At 42.3% G+C, this 16,609-nt stretch overlaps 1 protein-coding gene across 1 annotated transcript in view; it reads right to left on the reverse strand.

Annotated features, from left to right (window-relative positions):
- Positions 1-779: 779 nt before the first annotated feature.
- Positions 780-16,609, reverse strand: part of LOC112670404 (uncharacterized) — a 30,051-nt gene continuing 14,221 nt past the window's right edge. The window contains exons 3-7 of the mRNA XM_049096651.1: positions 12,700-12,818; positions 6,601-6,804; positions 5,910-6,078; positions 5,205-5,383; positions 780-1,334 (exon numbers count right to left, since the gene is read on the reverse strand). Coding sequence (XP_048952608.1) covers positions 6,058-6,078; positions 6,601-6,804; positions 12,700-12,818 — 344 coding nt within the window. The 3' untranslated portion in view covers positions 780-1,334; positions 5,205-5,383; positions 5,910-6,057. The remainder of the gene's footprint in view (positions 1,335-5,204; positions 5,384-5,909; positions 6,079-6,600; positions 6,805-12,699; positions 12,819-16,609) is intronic.

Consider the following 16,609-nt stretch of genomic DNA (forward strand, 5'->3'; position numbering starts at 1 on the left):
CAGATGCTCAACTGCTGAGCCCTCATTGCCTAGATTCCTCAGGCTGTGGCTTTGACTCCCGTGAATTATTCATCACATAACTAGGAGCCTGTGTCTCCCATGCCCCTTCACCCATTCTGCCCATGCCCCCCACCCACCTCCCCTCTGACAACCATCAGTTTGCTTTCTGTACTTATAGGCCTGAGAACCAGTACTTTTTAAAAATGTAAATTCATGGACCCTTTGAGAAACTAACAACACAGAATGTGAGTGGGCTTGAAGAGCTATGCCTTGCATTTTTAAGGCCCCTCAAAAGAAGTAGCTTAGTGTGTGACTAAAAATAACATTCGGTGTGTTGCATTGACTGTCCTGAATCTGGCTTCCCCAGTGCCATGTGTAAGCAGCTGAGAAGGTCCTCAGTGTGGGCAGTGACTAGCACCATGATTTTAACAAAGCTGAATGACAAATTTGGAAATCTCATTCTTTGCTCTTTCAAGCATATCTATAACTTATCTTTGGCAGGTTTTGTCTCATCTTTATCCATCAATTATGATTTTTTTCCACTGTTTCCACTGAGGATTAGTTTTCTGTAAGAAGTGATTTTGATTTTCAAATACAGAGAAATCTTATTTTTTTTCCTCAAGACATTACCATGGAAGCCAGTCCTTCAGAAAAAAAATATATATATTTTCTTCGTTTTAGGTTTTATATAGTCCCACATTGTGTTCTAGTATATAAAATAAATGATTCAACTTTCTATAGTGGTTTGGGAAATTAACTACAGTTGTATAATGAGTAAGTTCTATGCTATTTGCCCCAGTTTAATGGAGTGCAAAATATTATTGCTTACATCTATCTCGAGGAATGATTAGAATGGAGTACTTCTAGTTTCTGGGGCAGTGGAAGGGTCATCATGGAAACAGCTGAGGCTACTCAGATTTGAAAAGGACTTTCCACACATAGCTGGCTCACTTGGTGCAAATCTAAAGTGCCTGTGTGACTCACACCTGGCTTGGTGATATTTTTGACCTGTATGTCCCAACCAGGGTTGAGTCCTGCTCCAAGAGTCACTGCATTCAGGGAAGTTCCAAAAGCATGGTGCACACATGAGATGCTCATGGTTCCCTGTAGCTCCTTGCAGACAAGCTGCAGTTTACAGGTCAGGGGTCATTCTTCTACCCCAGGTACTGTTGCTTGGCACTGTCGTCTCCAGAGTACAGAGCGAGAGAGCATGCTCCTCATGCAGCAGGAGAGCGGCCACTCCGACGCACATAGTGCTCAGGAGCAAAAATGCTTTCAAATACTTTCCGGGTGAAACATACCATTTCTCCCTCTTCCCCTTTCTACTTATTTCACTAAGGAGAAAAAAAAAAAGTTTAATTACACAAGTAATACATTGTCAAAGATGCATAGATAAAAAAAGGAAAAGAATTCTTTACCCGTTTTTCCCCTGCCCCCAATCTCATTTCTTTCACCGTTTGACGAGTATCCTTCAAGAATGTTCTGTGCATTAAACACCTATATAGGGATGTGCGTAAACATATTGTTTAATGCATCGAGCACTTCTAGATGGATATGAATAAATATATAGGGATGGACATACAGAAATCTATGTCTTTTTGTTTCCTTTTTAATCAGATTCTGTCCTACTCTGTGGATTGTTCTATAACTTTCTTTCTAGACCATGTAATGTGTCAGAGCTGTATTTCCATGGTGTGTGTGTGTGTGTCTGTCTAGATAACCTTTCTATACATACATCTGTATCTCTGTCATTCTTCTAAACTAAGGCATCCTCTTCCATCATATCACAGCTCAATGAACTATAGAATCATAATTCTGTTGATGAAAGCCCCAGCTTTGCCCCTTTTGTAATATTTTGGAAGAAAAGATGTAAATATTAAATGGATGTTATCAAATTGTCCTCCAGGGATCCCTGGGTGGCGCAGCGGTTTGGCGCCTGCCTTTGGCCCAGGGCGCGATCCTGGAGACCCGGGATTGAATCCCACGTCGGGCTCCCAGTGCATGGAGCCTGCTTCTCCTTCTGCCTATGTCTCTGCCTCTCTCTCTCTCTCTGTGTGACTATCATAAAAAAAAAAAAAAAAAAAATAAAAAAAAAAATTAAAAAAAAAAAAATTGTCCTCCAGAGGGTTTAAAGCACTTGATGACCGTGGACAGTGCACTAAAGATCTTTCTCTTGTAATTTTTCTGAGCTTCGGTATTATCAGCCTTTATCATTTTTATCCATCTGAGGGGTAAAACATGGCGTCTTAAGTGTTAAATGTGCATTACTACTCCTATTGAGCCTATTTCCACTTGTTTGATGGCCATTTGTTCCATGATTTGTTAATTCATCTCCTTTCCCATTTTTCTATTGATTAGCAGTTTCTTATGTTTTTTACACAATTTCTTTGTGTTTTGTATATGATGGGGCATTTTAGGTTGAAACACCATTTTTTTTCTGGCCACCCATTTGTCCTCTTTTTTCTTAAATGGTATTTCTTTTATTGAAGTTGGTAACTTTTATGTGGACAAATCAATCTTTTCTGTAGGGTTAATGCTTTTTTTCTTATGCTTTCCTACCTACTGCAAGATCATGAAGCTATTCTCTAAGATTTTCTTCTGATAGTGTAAACTGTTTTCACATACTTGAATTTTAGCCCAACTGTCATTTATATGTGGAGTGAAACTGTAATTCAATTTTATTTCCCATGTGAACAGCCAGTAGTCCCCAGATCACTAAAGGATAGACTACTCAGTCTACTGAGTAGTAGACTCAGTAGGATAGTCTGCTACTACCCAGTAGTTTATCCTTTAGACATAAATTTGTAATATCCTCTTTCTTGTACACCAGTATTACATATGTTTTGGTTTTTCTTTCTTGGCTTTTTAAAAAAAAATAATTTTAATGGACCTTATTTTTTGGAGCAATTTTAGATCTATAGAAAGATTATGAAGATAATACAGAGTTCCAGTATGCCTTATACCTTGTTTCCCTGATCGCTAACATCTTCCCTTAGATTGGTACATTCATTTCAGTTAGTGACTTGATATTGATTGATACACTGTTATTAACTATAATCTATACTTCATTCAGATTTTCTTAGTTTTCTGCTAATCTGCTAATATCCTTTTTTTTTTTTTTTTTTTTACTCCAGGATCTCCTCTTACATTTAGTTGTCATTGTCTCATTAGGCTCCTTTCAGCTGTGAAGGTTTCTCAGACTTTCCTTGTCTTTGGTGACCTTGACAGTTTTTAGTCATACTAGTCAGGTGTGTTGTAGAATTCCCCTCTATTGGCATTTGTCTACCTAAAGCACCATTTTTATCATATCAAGGGTACATACAATCAACTTGATTTGTGACTGTTGTTATTAGTCCCCAGGGTGAAATAGTCTCTGTCAGGTTTCTCCACTATAAAGTTGTTCTCTTTTCCCATTCTTTGCATACTGTATTGTTTGGAAGGAGGTCTCCATGTGCAGGCCACACTAGAGTAGTGTGTTATGCTCACCCTCCTTTAGAAGTTAAAGTATCTCTGTAATAAATTTGGAATATTTTCTCTTTCCTATTTATTCAGTCATTTCTTCATATCAGCATGGACTGGTGAACATTTATTGGTATTTGGCGCTCTAATCCAGTACTAAATTAATTTTGTTGTTCACACTGTTCCAGTTTTGGCTGTAAGGAGCTATTTCAGTTGGGTCCCATCAATGTGGGCTTGCTCGTTTCATTTTAACAGTTACTTATTTTGGAACTGCCGGGTGCCCCAGGCTCATTTTACAATGCTCCATTCCTGGGAATCAACCGTTTCTCCAGGGAGCCCTCTTGCCTTTGTTTGTTTGCATCTTTTAAGATTTTATTTATTTATCCATGAGAGACACACAGAGAGGCAAAGACACAGGGAGAGGGAAAAGCAGGCTCCATGCAGGGAGCCCGACGTGGGACTCAATCCCGGATCCCCAGGATCACGCCCTGGACTGAAGGCAGCGCTAAACCGCTGAGCCACCTGGGCTGCCCGCCCTCATGCTTTTTACTGCGCAGTGAGATTTGATCCCAGGATCTGGGTGATGGTCTGTACATTGCTACCAGAGTGTTCTTTCTTGTATGTCCTCTCATCTGACAAAGAAATACATATATATATACACTAACTCATGTAGAAAATACACATTGTCAACACTTTTTTGCGCAATCAGCTGTAACTATAGTGACCTTAAGATGAATTCTTACTGATGTCACTAACTCTAAGTCATTAACAAACGGATTGTTTTAGCCTCCTTCCCTTGTCACTTCCCACTCCCAACAGTGAGAAGCCTGCTTGTCACCATGCCATTTCCTCATTCAATTCCAGCGTACACATGAAGCAATATCAGAATCGCTAATCTACACCTCATGGAAAACAGCTTGTATCAACCAGAGTTGATGTTGTTTTTATTCATCGGATAGTATTATTCTGTTTTTCATCCACAAATATGGGCATAAAAATAGTTATTCTCGGGTTACCTGTCTGGCTCACTCTGAAGAGCATGTGACTCGATCTCGAGGGCCAGGGGTCCAAGCCCCCTGTTGTTTATAGAGGTTATGAAACAATAGTAATAAAAGGAACTACACAGGCTGAGCAGGAGCTAATCCGCGGAATGGGAGACCTCACCTTGGTACGTGGCTGGCAGAGTGGCTACGAGCACAAGTACATACCCCCTGTAGGATGTCACGACCTGATCCCCTTGCTCTCATCTTCTGAACCTTAGGGCCTAGAGCGTCCACGGCCTATTACAACCTGATGCTATCTCCTCCCATTTACACTTACCCAAGCTACTCTAACTCCTCTGGGTCACAGTCTCCTACTACTCCCCAGAAGCATCCATTTCTAAACCCTGCACAGCATTCCGCCATCATCATCCACACTCCCCTCTAGGCCTTCAATTCTTTGTGGGCCCTGAACGCACCAAGTAATGCCCGGCACGAATGGGATTTTCGTTCTGGGGTGGAAGGGCAGCTAGCGGACAGATTGTTGGATTTCTATATGCATTACTTTTCTCTTTCCCTCCCCCTGCCTTGGTTTTGGAGTTGTTTCATGATGACAGGACCTGATGTATAAAAGTTGGTGTCGATGTGTTCATAAATATGCATATATATATATATATATATATATATAGAATAAAACCTTAGGTATCTATCTATGAAATTTATAATCTCAACTACTTGTAAAAAAAAAAAAAAAGTTGATATTACCTTGTTTTTGGCCTCTGTATTTCCTTAGTATAAAAACAGATTCTCTATTGACACATTCTACTCAAAGGCCGCATAACGGTGAGCGATGTTGCTCTTGTTGTCCTGAAGACTCGTCTCAGCACCGTGTCAGTGCGGAACAGTTGCACATGCCTGTCTTTCCATTGTGCAGCCTGTCAGCACTGCACCAAGAAGCACAAAATAAACCCTGGTATTTTAAAGTAAACATGCCACAAGTTTCACCTCCCTTTGACACTCACCCAAGCTACTCTACTCCTCTAGGTTTCGGTCTCCTACTCATCCCCAGAAGCATCCATTTCCTAAGCCCCTGCACAGCATTCGGCCATCATCATCACCACACTCCCCTCTAGGCCTTCAATCCTGAGCGCACCATCAACTCCCAAGCATGAATGGGACAATTTTCTTTCTATGGTTTAAGGGTGGCAAGCGCACAGAATGTTGCCTTTCTATATGCATTCCTTTTCTCCTTCCCTACACCTGCCTTGGTTTTGGAGTCGTTTCCATGATGACAGGACCTGATGTATAAAATTCGGTGTCGATGTGTTCATATATGTGTGTGTGTGTGTGTGTATATATATATATAGATAGATAGATAGATAGATAGAGAGAGAGAGAGAATAAAACCTTTTGCTGCTATATATATATTTATAATGTCAACTCCTTTGTAAACAAAAAGTTGATACGTACCTTGTTTTTTGGGTCTGAATTTGCTTTGTGTAAAAAACAGCTTCTCTATTGAGACATTCTCCTCAAAGGACGCAGAATGTAGAGTGGTGTGGTTCTTGTCCATAAAATTTGGATAAGCACCGTGTCAGGGCAGAATCGTCGCACATGCCTATTCTTTCCATTGTACACCCTGTCAGGAATACAGCAAGAAGCACAAAGTAAATTCTGGGAATTCAAAGGAAACATGACACAAATTTCACCTCCATTTACACTCACCGAAGCTACTCTACTCCTCTGGGTCACGGTCTCCTACTCATCCCCAGAAGCATCCACTTCCTAAGCCCCTGCCGGCACAACATTCGGCCGTCATCATCACCACACTCCCTGCTAGGCCTTCAATCCTTTGTGGGCCCTGAACGCACCATGTACTGCCAGGCACGAATGGGAAGATTTTCTTTCTGGTGTGAAAGGGAGGCTAGCGGACAGAATGTAGCCTTTCTATATGCATTACTTTTTCCCTTTCCCAACCCCTGCCTTGGTTTTGGAGTTGTTTCCATGATAACAGGACCTGATGTATAAAAGTCGGTGTCGATGTCTTCATAAATACGTACATATATATAGAATAAAACCTTTTGAATATATATATAGATAGATATAGATATATATAATTTATAATCTCAACTACTTGCAAAAAAAAAAGGTTGATGTGTACCTTGTTTTTGGCCTTTGTATTTCCTTTGTATAAAAGCAGCTTCTCTATCGACACATTCTCCTCAAAGGCCACATAACGTTGAGGTGTTGCCCTTGTTGTCCTTAACACTTTTCTCAGCACCGTGTCGGGGCAGAAGAGTAGCACAGGGTTGTTCTTTACATTGTATACCCTGTCAGTACTACACCAAGAAACAGAATGCAAATTCTGGGAATTTAAAGGAAACATGACACAAGTTTCACCTCCTTTAACACTCACCCAAGCTACTCTACTCCTCTGGGTCACGATCTCCTACTCATCCCCGGAAGCATCCACTTCCTAAGCCCCTACCTGCACGGCATTCGGCCATCATCATCATCACACTCCCCGCTAGGCCTTCAATCCTTTGTGGGCCCTGAACGCACCGTGTAGTGCCAGGCATGAATGGGAAGATTTTCTCTCTGGTGTGGAAGGGCGTCTGGCAGACAGAATGTAGCCTTTCTATATGCATTACTTTTCCCTTTCCCTGCCTTGGTTTTGGAGATGTTTCCATGAGACAGGACCTGATGTATAAAAGTCGGTGTCGATCTGTTCATATATACGTATATATATATAGAATAAAACCTTTTGAAGCTATATATATATATATATATATATATATATATATACACCTAAAATGTCAACTATGTTGTAGAAAAAAAAGTTGATATGTACCTTGTTTTTTGCCTCCGTATCTCCTTTGTATAAAAACAGCTTCTGGAGGAGGCACAAGGTAGCGGAAGAGTAGGGTCTCCAAATCACCTGTCCCCACCAAATTACCTAGATAACCTTCAAATTATCCTGAAAATCTATGAATTCGGCCTGAGATTTAAAGAGAGAACAGCTGGAATGCTACAGTGAAAGAGTTCACCCTTCTATCAAGGTAGGAAGCCAGGGGGGGGTGGGGGGGAGGGGGAGAATAAAGAAACAAAAGGCACCCAGAGGGGAGGGACCCCGCGAGGAGCCGAGCTAAGGCTGGGGCGAGTGTCCCAGGAAAGGAGAGCTCTGGCCCGGAGAAGCACGAGCTACACCAATCTTCCAGGGCGGAAAGGTCTTGCAGGGATTTGGAGAAGGACCCCAGGAGTGAGGGGATGCCCTCAGGCTCCCTGGGATAGTAACAGAGCAACTGCGCCCCGGGGAGAGTGCACCGAGCTCCCTAAAGGGCTGCAGCACGGCATGGCTGGACCAGGGAGCAGCTCAGGGGGGCTCGGTCGGTAGCTCCGCGGAGAGGGGGCTGCGTGGCCAGGGAGCAGCTCAGAGGCGGCTCCCGCAGAGGAAGAGGCTCTGTGCAGAGGGGGCTGCTCCACTCTGGGAGCAGCTCGGAGGGCCTCGGGCGATGGCTCCGCGGAAGGGGGCTGTGCCACCTGGAGCGTGAATCCAACAGCACAGGCCCGGGAGCACTGGGCGCCAGGACACAACCCAGGTTCTGGCCTCCCCCCGGACAGGCAGAGGCGGGGAGGGCCCAGAACAGCAAGGACGCTCCTGCCTGGAGCTGAGCAGATCAGCTGCCCATCCCCAGAGCCTCCAGGCACTGCAGACTGAGAGCTCCCTAGTTACTGCAGGAGCTGAATCCAGGGCTCCAGAGCTGGCCGCCGCCAATAATGATGTTCCTCCTGGGGCCTCACAGAGTAAACAACCCCCACTGAGCCCTACACCAGGCAGAGGGCAGAGAGCTCCAAGTGCCAACACCCGAAAATCAGCACAACAGGCCACTCCCCCAGAAGACCAACTAGATGGACAAGTTCCAGGGAAAGTCAAGGGACTTAAAGTATACAGAATCAGAAGATACTCCCCCCGTGTTTTTTTCTTCTTTATTTACTTTTTGATTTGTTTGCTTCCCCCACCCTTTTTTTCCTTTTTCTTTCTTTTCCCTTTTCTTCCTTTTTTCTTTTTCCTTTTTCTCTTTTCTTTCCTTCTTTCTCTCCTCTCTTTTTCTCCTTTTCCAAATACAACTTGTTTTTGGCCACTCTGCACTGAGCAAAATGACTAGAAGGAAAACCTCACCTCAAAAGAAAGAATCAGAAACAGTCCTCTCTCCCACAGAGTTACAAAATCTGGATTACAATTCAATGTCAGAAAGCCAATTTAGAAGCACTATTATACAGCTACTGGTGGCTCTAGAAAAAAGCATAAAGGACTCAAGAGACTTCATGACTGCAGAATTTAGATCCAATCAGGCAGAAATTAAAAATCAATTGAATGAGATGCAATCCAAACTAGAAGTCCTAATGACGAGGGTTAATGAGGTGGAAGAACGAGTGACATAGAAGACAAGTTGATGGAAAAGAGGGAAACTGAGGAAAAAAGAGACAACAATTAAAAGACCATTAGGATAGACTAAGGGAAATAAACGACAACCTGAAGAACAAAAACCTACGTTTAATTGGAATTCCCGAGGGCGCTGAAGGGACAGAGGGCCAGAATATGTATTTGAACAAATCACAGCTAAAAACTTTCCTAATATGGGAAGGGAAACAGGCATTCAGATCCAGGAAATAGAGAGATCCCCCCCTAAAATCAATAAAAACCGTTCAACACCACAACATTTAATAGTGAAGCTTGCAAATTCCAAAGATAAAGAGAAGATCCTTAAAGCAGCAAGAGACAAGAAATGCCTGACTTTTATGGGGTGGAGTATTAGGGTAACAGCAGACCTCTCCACAGAGACCTGGCAGGCCAGAAAGGGCTGGCAGGATATATTCAGGGTCCTAAATGAGAAGAACATGCAGCCAAGAATACTTTATCCAGCAAGGATATCATTCAGAATGGAAGGAGAGATAAAGAGCTTCCAAGACAGGCAGGAACTGAAAGAATATGTGACCTCCAAACCAGCTCTGCAAGAAATTTTAAGGGGGACTCTTAAAATTGCCCTTTAAGAAGTTCAGTGGAACAATCCACAAAAACAAGGACTGAATAGATATCATGATGCCACTAAACTCATACCTTTCAATAGTAACTCTGAACGTGAACGGGCTAAATGACCCCATCAAAAGGCACAGGGTGTCAGACTGGATAAAAAAGCAGGACCCATCTATTTGCTGTCTACAAGAGACTCATTTTAGACAGAAGGACACCTACAGCCTGAAAATAAAAGGGTGGAGAACCATTTACCATTCAAATGGTCTTCAAAAGAAAGGGGTAGCCATTCTTATATCAGATAAACTAAAATTTACCCCAAAGACTGTAGTGAGAGATGAAGAGGGACACTATCTCATACTTAAAAGATCTATCCAACAAGAGGACTTAACAATCCTCAATAAATATGCCCCGAATGTGGGAGCTGCCAAATATTTAAATCAATTAATAACCAAAGTGAAGAAATACTTAGATAATAATACACTTATACTTGGTGACTTCAATCTAGCTCTTTCTATACTCGATAGGTCTTCTAAGCACAACATCTCCAAAGAAACGAGAGCTTTAAATGACACACTGGACCAGATGGATTTCACAGATATCTACAGAACTTTACACCCAAACTCAATTGAATACACATTCTTCTCAAGTACACATGGAACTTCTCTCAGAATAGACCATATACTGGGTCACAAATCGGGTCTGAACCGATACCAAAAGATTGGGATCGTCCCCTGCATATTCTCAGACCATAATGCCTTGAAATTAGAACTAAATCACAACAAGAAGTTTGGAAGGACCTCAAACACGTGGAGGTTAAGGACCATCCTGCTAAAAGATGAAAGGGTCAACCAGGAAACTAAGGAAGAATTAAAAAGATTCATGGAAACTAATGAGAATGAAGATACAACCGTTCAAAATCTTTGGGATGCAGCAAAAGCAGTCCTAAGGGGGAAATGCATCGCAATACAAACATCCATTCAAAAACTGGAAAGAACCAAATACAAAATCTAACCTTACACATACAGGAGCTAGAGAAAAAATAGCAAATACATCCTACACCCAGCAGAAAAAGAGAGTTAATAAAGATTTGAGCACAATTCAACGAAATCGAGACCAGAAGAACTGTGGAACAGATCAACAGAACCAGGAGTTGGTTCTTTGAAAGAATTAATAAGATAGATAAACCATTAGCCAGCCCTATTAAAAAAAGATGGAGAAGACTCAAATTAATAAAATTATGAATGAGAAAGGAGAGACCACTACCAACACCAAGGAAATACAAACGATTTTAAAAACATATTATGGGGGATCCTTGGGTGGCTCAGAGGTTTGGCGCCTGCCTTTGGCCCAGGGCACGATCCTGGACTCCTGGGATCGAGTCCCACGTCAGGCTTCTGGCATGGAGCCTGCTTCTCCCTCCTCCTGTGTCTCTGCCTCTCTCTCTCTCTATGTCTATCATAAATAAATAAATCCTTAAAAAAATAAAATAAATAAAAACATATTATGAACAGCTATACGCAAATAAATTAGGCAATCTAGAAGAAATGGACGCATTCCTAGAAAGCCACAAACTACCAAAACTGGAACAGGAAGAAATAGAAAACCTGAAGAGGCCAATAACCAGGGAGGAAATTGAAGCAGTCATCAAAAACCTCCCAAGACACAAAAGTCCAGGGCCAGATGGCTTCGCTGGGGAATTCTATCAAACGTTTAAAGAAGAAACCATACCTATTCTTCTAAAGCTGTTTGGAAAGATAGAAACAGATGGAGTACTTCCAAATTCGTTCTATGAGGCCAGCATCACCTTAATTCCAAAACCAGACAAAGACCCCACCAAAAAGGAGAATTAATTATAGACCAATATCCCTGATGAATATAGATGCAAAAATTTTCAACAAGATACTAGCCAATAGGATCCAACAATACATTAAGAAAATTATTCACCATGACCAAGTAGGATTTATCCTCGGACACAAGGCTGGTTCAACACTCGTAAAACAATCAATGTGATTCATCATATCAGCAAGAGAAAAACCAAGAACCATATGATCCTCTCATTAGATGCAGAGAAAGCATTTGACAAAATACAGCATCCATTCCTGATCAAAACTCTTCAGAGTGTAGGGATAGGGGGAACATGCCTCAGCATTTTAAAAGCCACCTATGAAAAGCCCACAGCAAATATCATTATCAATGGGAAACACTAGGAGCCTTTCCCCTAAGATCAAGAACAAGACAGGGATGTCCACTCTCACTACTGCTATTCAACATAGTACTAGAAGCCCTAGTCCCAGCAATCAGACAACAAAAGACAGAAAAGGCATTCACACTGGCAAAGAAGTCAAACTCTCCCTCTTCGCCGATGACATGATACTCTACATAGAAAACCCAAAAGACTCCACCCCAAGATTGCTAGAACTCATACAGCAATTCGGCAGTGTGGCAGGATACAAAATCAATGCCCAGAAGTCAGTGGCATTTCTATACACTACCAATGAGACTGAAGAAAGAGAAATTAAGGAGTCAATCCCATTTACAATTGCACCCAAAAGCCTAAGATACCTAGGAATAAACTTAACCAAAGAAGTAAAGGATCTATACCCTAAAAACTACAGAACACTTCTGAAAGAAATTGAGGAAGACACAAAGAGATGGAAAAATACTCCATGGTGTTGGATTGGAAGAATTAATATATTGAAAATCTAAATGCTACCTAGGGCAATTTACACATTTAATGCAATCCCTATCAAAATACCATGGACTTTCTTCAGAGAGCTGGAACAAATTATCTTAAGATTTATATGGAAAGGTAATTTTTTTAAATTAATGTGGCTATGAACTGCTGCCATCCTTAACGTCAGAAAATATATTCCTTCTAATTTTTATGTGACCATTCATCTACTCAAGTTAAATTCCAGCTCATGAATATTGTCCATTAGGAGCCTAAACCTTCCTGCTATTATTTCATATTCTTCGTCTAAACAAGGGCAGGCACACGTTGGCTTCATTAGTGCACACAGCCAGATCACCACCATTAAGGGAAATATTCTAGGTATTTTTGGTAGAATCTTTAACAACTTCCATGCCTATCAGGGAAGTGGAACAAGGCTGATTTGTTCTGCTTTGCAGAAGGCAACAATTTGATCTCTGGTTTATGAGATGGTGCTCAAAATATTTTTCCATATGTTTTCCCACCAAGAGAATCTGACATCAGCATGGTTTTACCTTTACCAGTGAATGCAGGATTTTCTCACCAAACATATCCCAGAGGAAGGTCAGGTCTTCCTGGCTGTCCACACGTGGCCCCAGCTGGCCTGGCACAAGAGCCAACAGCTCATACAGACCTAGAAAGTGAAAATAAAACACAAAGCGTAATCGTAGAGTGATCTCATTAATTTCACTTAAGGTGTGTGTGAAGGATGGCTGGAACATGTCGTTTTTACTGGATCAGTATTCTGGGCCATCAAGCAGAATGCTTCTCTGAGAAAGCAAAGGAACCTTTTTGATTTTTAAAGCCGAAACAAATATGCAGCATCAACAGGCTAGCCTAACCTCTTGTTTGTCAACATTCTCCAGGCATCCAAGTGGACACAACCCGAGACAGAAAACGTGTACAAGCTTTCAAAGGAAGAAGAAAACTAAATTGTCACTACATTTCCCTCAGTGTTAGCCGAAGAGCAAAATGAGTCATGAATAGGAAAAACTTCCTTAGAAGAGCAGAAAATTGATAGAGTGGCCCATTAAAAAGGTTTTGTGGTTTCCAAAGAGTTCCTAATGATATATAGCTTCAAAACCATTTCCGTTATCTACATCCAAATTCAAGTTCCAAAAAGCTAAGGCCTATTAAGCCATACGTGGTGTTGCTTTCTTGTAGCTGCTCATTTCTCAAAAACAACCACAAGCTACACAGAACTGAGTTTACCTTTAACTCCAATCTGGGCGTATGCCGTACCCTCTGAAAGCGTTAAGAAAAAGGATGCAGGTTCCTAGGGGCCCTCCTCACTAGAAGCTTCCTGGGGCTAGACAGTAGCGCCCTATTCCACCAGTAGCCTGTTGCAGAAACCCTCCACCTCCTTTGGGGGCCATCAGACTCCTGTTCAAGAACTGTTACGACAGTGCCTGCCTGGGGCCTCTTCAGGGAGGTAACCTAGAAGAAGTCAGTATCAACTCTCAGCACACATTTCACTTTCCAGTGGGATTATACGAGGTAAAAAGGAGAAACTTCCTTTTATTTCTGTCTGCTGTCTACAAGAGCACCGAAACCTCCTGGGATCTACGACACAGGAGCGTGTTGTTACTCCTGCTCTGAAGTGCTGCTGTTCATCACAGGGACAGCTTTACAAGATATGTAACTAGCAAAGAATAGTAAATTATGGCCTGCTGATTAGTATATCTATTATCTTCCTAAAGTATTATCATATTCTGATAATCAGTGATCATTCACCAAATGTATTCGCTTTCCCTTGGAAAGCTGGATCTGTAACTTGAGACGTTAAACTCAAACATTCCTGGGACTGCATGTGGCCAAAAAGATCTATTCTACTTTAGGGGGAAGAAAATGTCTCCCTATTACATTCTTAAGTATTCTTGATGATTTACACTTATTCCCTTAAAAACCTGGCATCGTGCCTAAGCTAGCTCTTATTTATGATTTCATTAAACTATCTGTAAGGTGTCTCAACATAATTCGATGTATAATAATACAGGTCTCACTTTACACATACACAGATACACACACCTTCAAAAACACGACAATTGCCAAGATCAGTGGTTAAGGTCAGAGGTTCAAATTGAACATTATGTAAAAAGGAGGTAGAATTTCAGTATTTTATTATTGATTTCAGGAGCAATAAAGGGAATTCCTTGTTCCTGGGAAATATGGTTAGTTTAATCAATAATACTAGTTCAACTATAACATAATTTATGAGGTATAGTTCTTGGGGGGGGGGGGGCGTTAACTGAGGTAATATATTAGAACAGCCCCGGCACATGGTAAATAGTCTATTTCATATGTAACTCGGTGAGCTTCAGCTATTGTTGTTATTATTACTGTTATTCATCAGGACTGTTATTTCTTTTAAGATTATTTTACAGAGAGGCAGGGGACAGGGGCAGAGGGAGACAGAATCTTTTTTTTTTTTTTTTTTTTTTTATGATAGTCACACAGAGAGACAGAGAGAGAGAGAGAGAGAGAGGCAGAGACATAGGCAGAGGGAGAAGGAGGCTCCATGCACCAGGAGCCCGACGTGGGATTCGATCCTGGGAGGGAGACAGAATCTTAAGCAGACTCCACGCTCAGCATGGAGCTTGACACAAAGCTCCAAATCATGACCCTGATCATGGTTGGAGCTGAGACCAAGAGTCAGACACTCAACCCACTGCATCACCCAGGAGTGCCCATCACTACTGCTATTGAAAAATCAAAACTCTGAGTCAAACAGACCTAGATTCAAACAAGGTCTATACTTCATTTACCTCCCATAACTTACCTCAGCCTTCTTTCCATCATATGTTCAAAAGAAACGGTAATCTACACATGTAGTAAACTGGACAGGAAAAAATACACAAACGTATGCACATACACAAGTGTGTGCATATAATACAGGTAAAATCTGAAAAAGCCTAAGGGGCTGCATCAGTGACGATGTACCCACGTGGTTACCATAACTATGCGAGATGTCACCACTGGAGGAAGCAGGGTCAAGGGTACACGAGATCTGTATTACGTCTTTCAACACATGAATCCACAGTTATCTCAAAGTACAGTTAAAGCAAGAGGAAAAGTGGTGGTTAATGTGATTGTTATAAGAATGCAAGGGAACAAGGCACATAGTCCTGTGGTTGGCACAAAAGAGGCATTTGATGAATTTTTTAAAGATTTTATTTATTCATGAGACAGAGAAGAGAGAGGCAGACATAGGCAGAAAGAGAAGCAGGCTCCATGCAGGCAGCCCAAAGTGGGACTCGATCCCAGGACTCCAGGATCACACCCTGGGCTGAAGGCTGACGCTTCAGCACTGAGCCACCCAGGCGTCCCTGATAAAAACGTTTTAAAAATTGGGCAGCCCGGGTGGCCCAGCAGTTTAGCACTGCCTTTGGGCCAGGGCTTGATCCTGGAGACCAGGATCAAGTCCCACTGTGGGCTCCCTGCATGGAGCCTGCTTCTCCCTCTGCCTGTGTCTGACTGTCTCTGTGTCTCTCTTATGAATAATTAAAATCTTAAAAAAAAAAAAAACGCTTTAAAAAATAATAAAGTGACTTTTAAGACTTCCTCAAGTGGCAATTGCCCCTTACTAGAATTCTGTCTATACCTTTACTCAACTTCACTTCAAAAAGTTTGGTTCTCTAATGAAGAACCAAGAGAAGCAGAGGAATAAGCATCCGCATAAAACACATAAAGTGAAAGATCCCTATAATTTCTAATCTGTGGATAAAACCTGAAAGGAGTCTGGGGGACTAACCAAATAGCAAATCACTTCGAGATTGATGACATACGCCTTATTATCTAAATTAAAATAGAAAACACAGGGACACCTGGGTGATTGAGAAGCTGAGCGACTAACTTTGGCTCAGGGCGTGATTCTGGCCCAGGATCCAGCCCCACACTGGGCTTCCTATGGGGAGCCTGCTTCTCCCTCTGTGTCTCTGCCTCTCTCTGTCTCTCACAAATCAGTAAGTAAAATCTTTTACAAATAAAATAGAAAACACAGGTAAGAAAATCAACTTCTGAAGATGATCGATTTTTTTTTAATTATACGGGCCCGATATTTAAACTATGGCTTTTTAAAATCATAAACAAGGAAAAAATTTTTTAAAGCAACAGATAAGTCCTAGGAGATCATGAAAACCAGCCCAGCGCAGGCCGCGCCGCACCCACGCCCCGGGAGCGCAGGGTCCGGGAACCCCCGCCGGCGAGGGACGAGGCCGCCGCGCAGCCCGCGACCGTGCGCCCCGCTGCTCGGGGTCCTTGCCCGCGCCCCGCCCGCGGCTCGCACCTTCCTCAGCGCAGACATCCTCGGGCGCAGAGCGACATGGCCTTAGTCACGGTACCCAGCCCGGCGCACGCTCGCTCGGAGCCCCTCGCCGGCGCCTGCGCACTGGGCGCTCGGGAGACCTGGCGCGCTGGGGGGCGGCG

Source organism: Canis lupus, chromosome 2, assembly GCF_003254725.2.
Source record: "Canis lupus dingo isolate Sandy chromosome 2, ASM325472v2, whole genome shotgun sequence".
NCBI classification, from domain to species: Eukaryota; Metazoa; Chordata; class Mammalia; order Carnivora; family Canidae; genus Canis; species Canis lupus.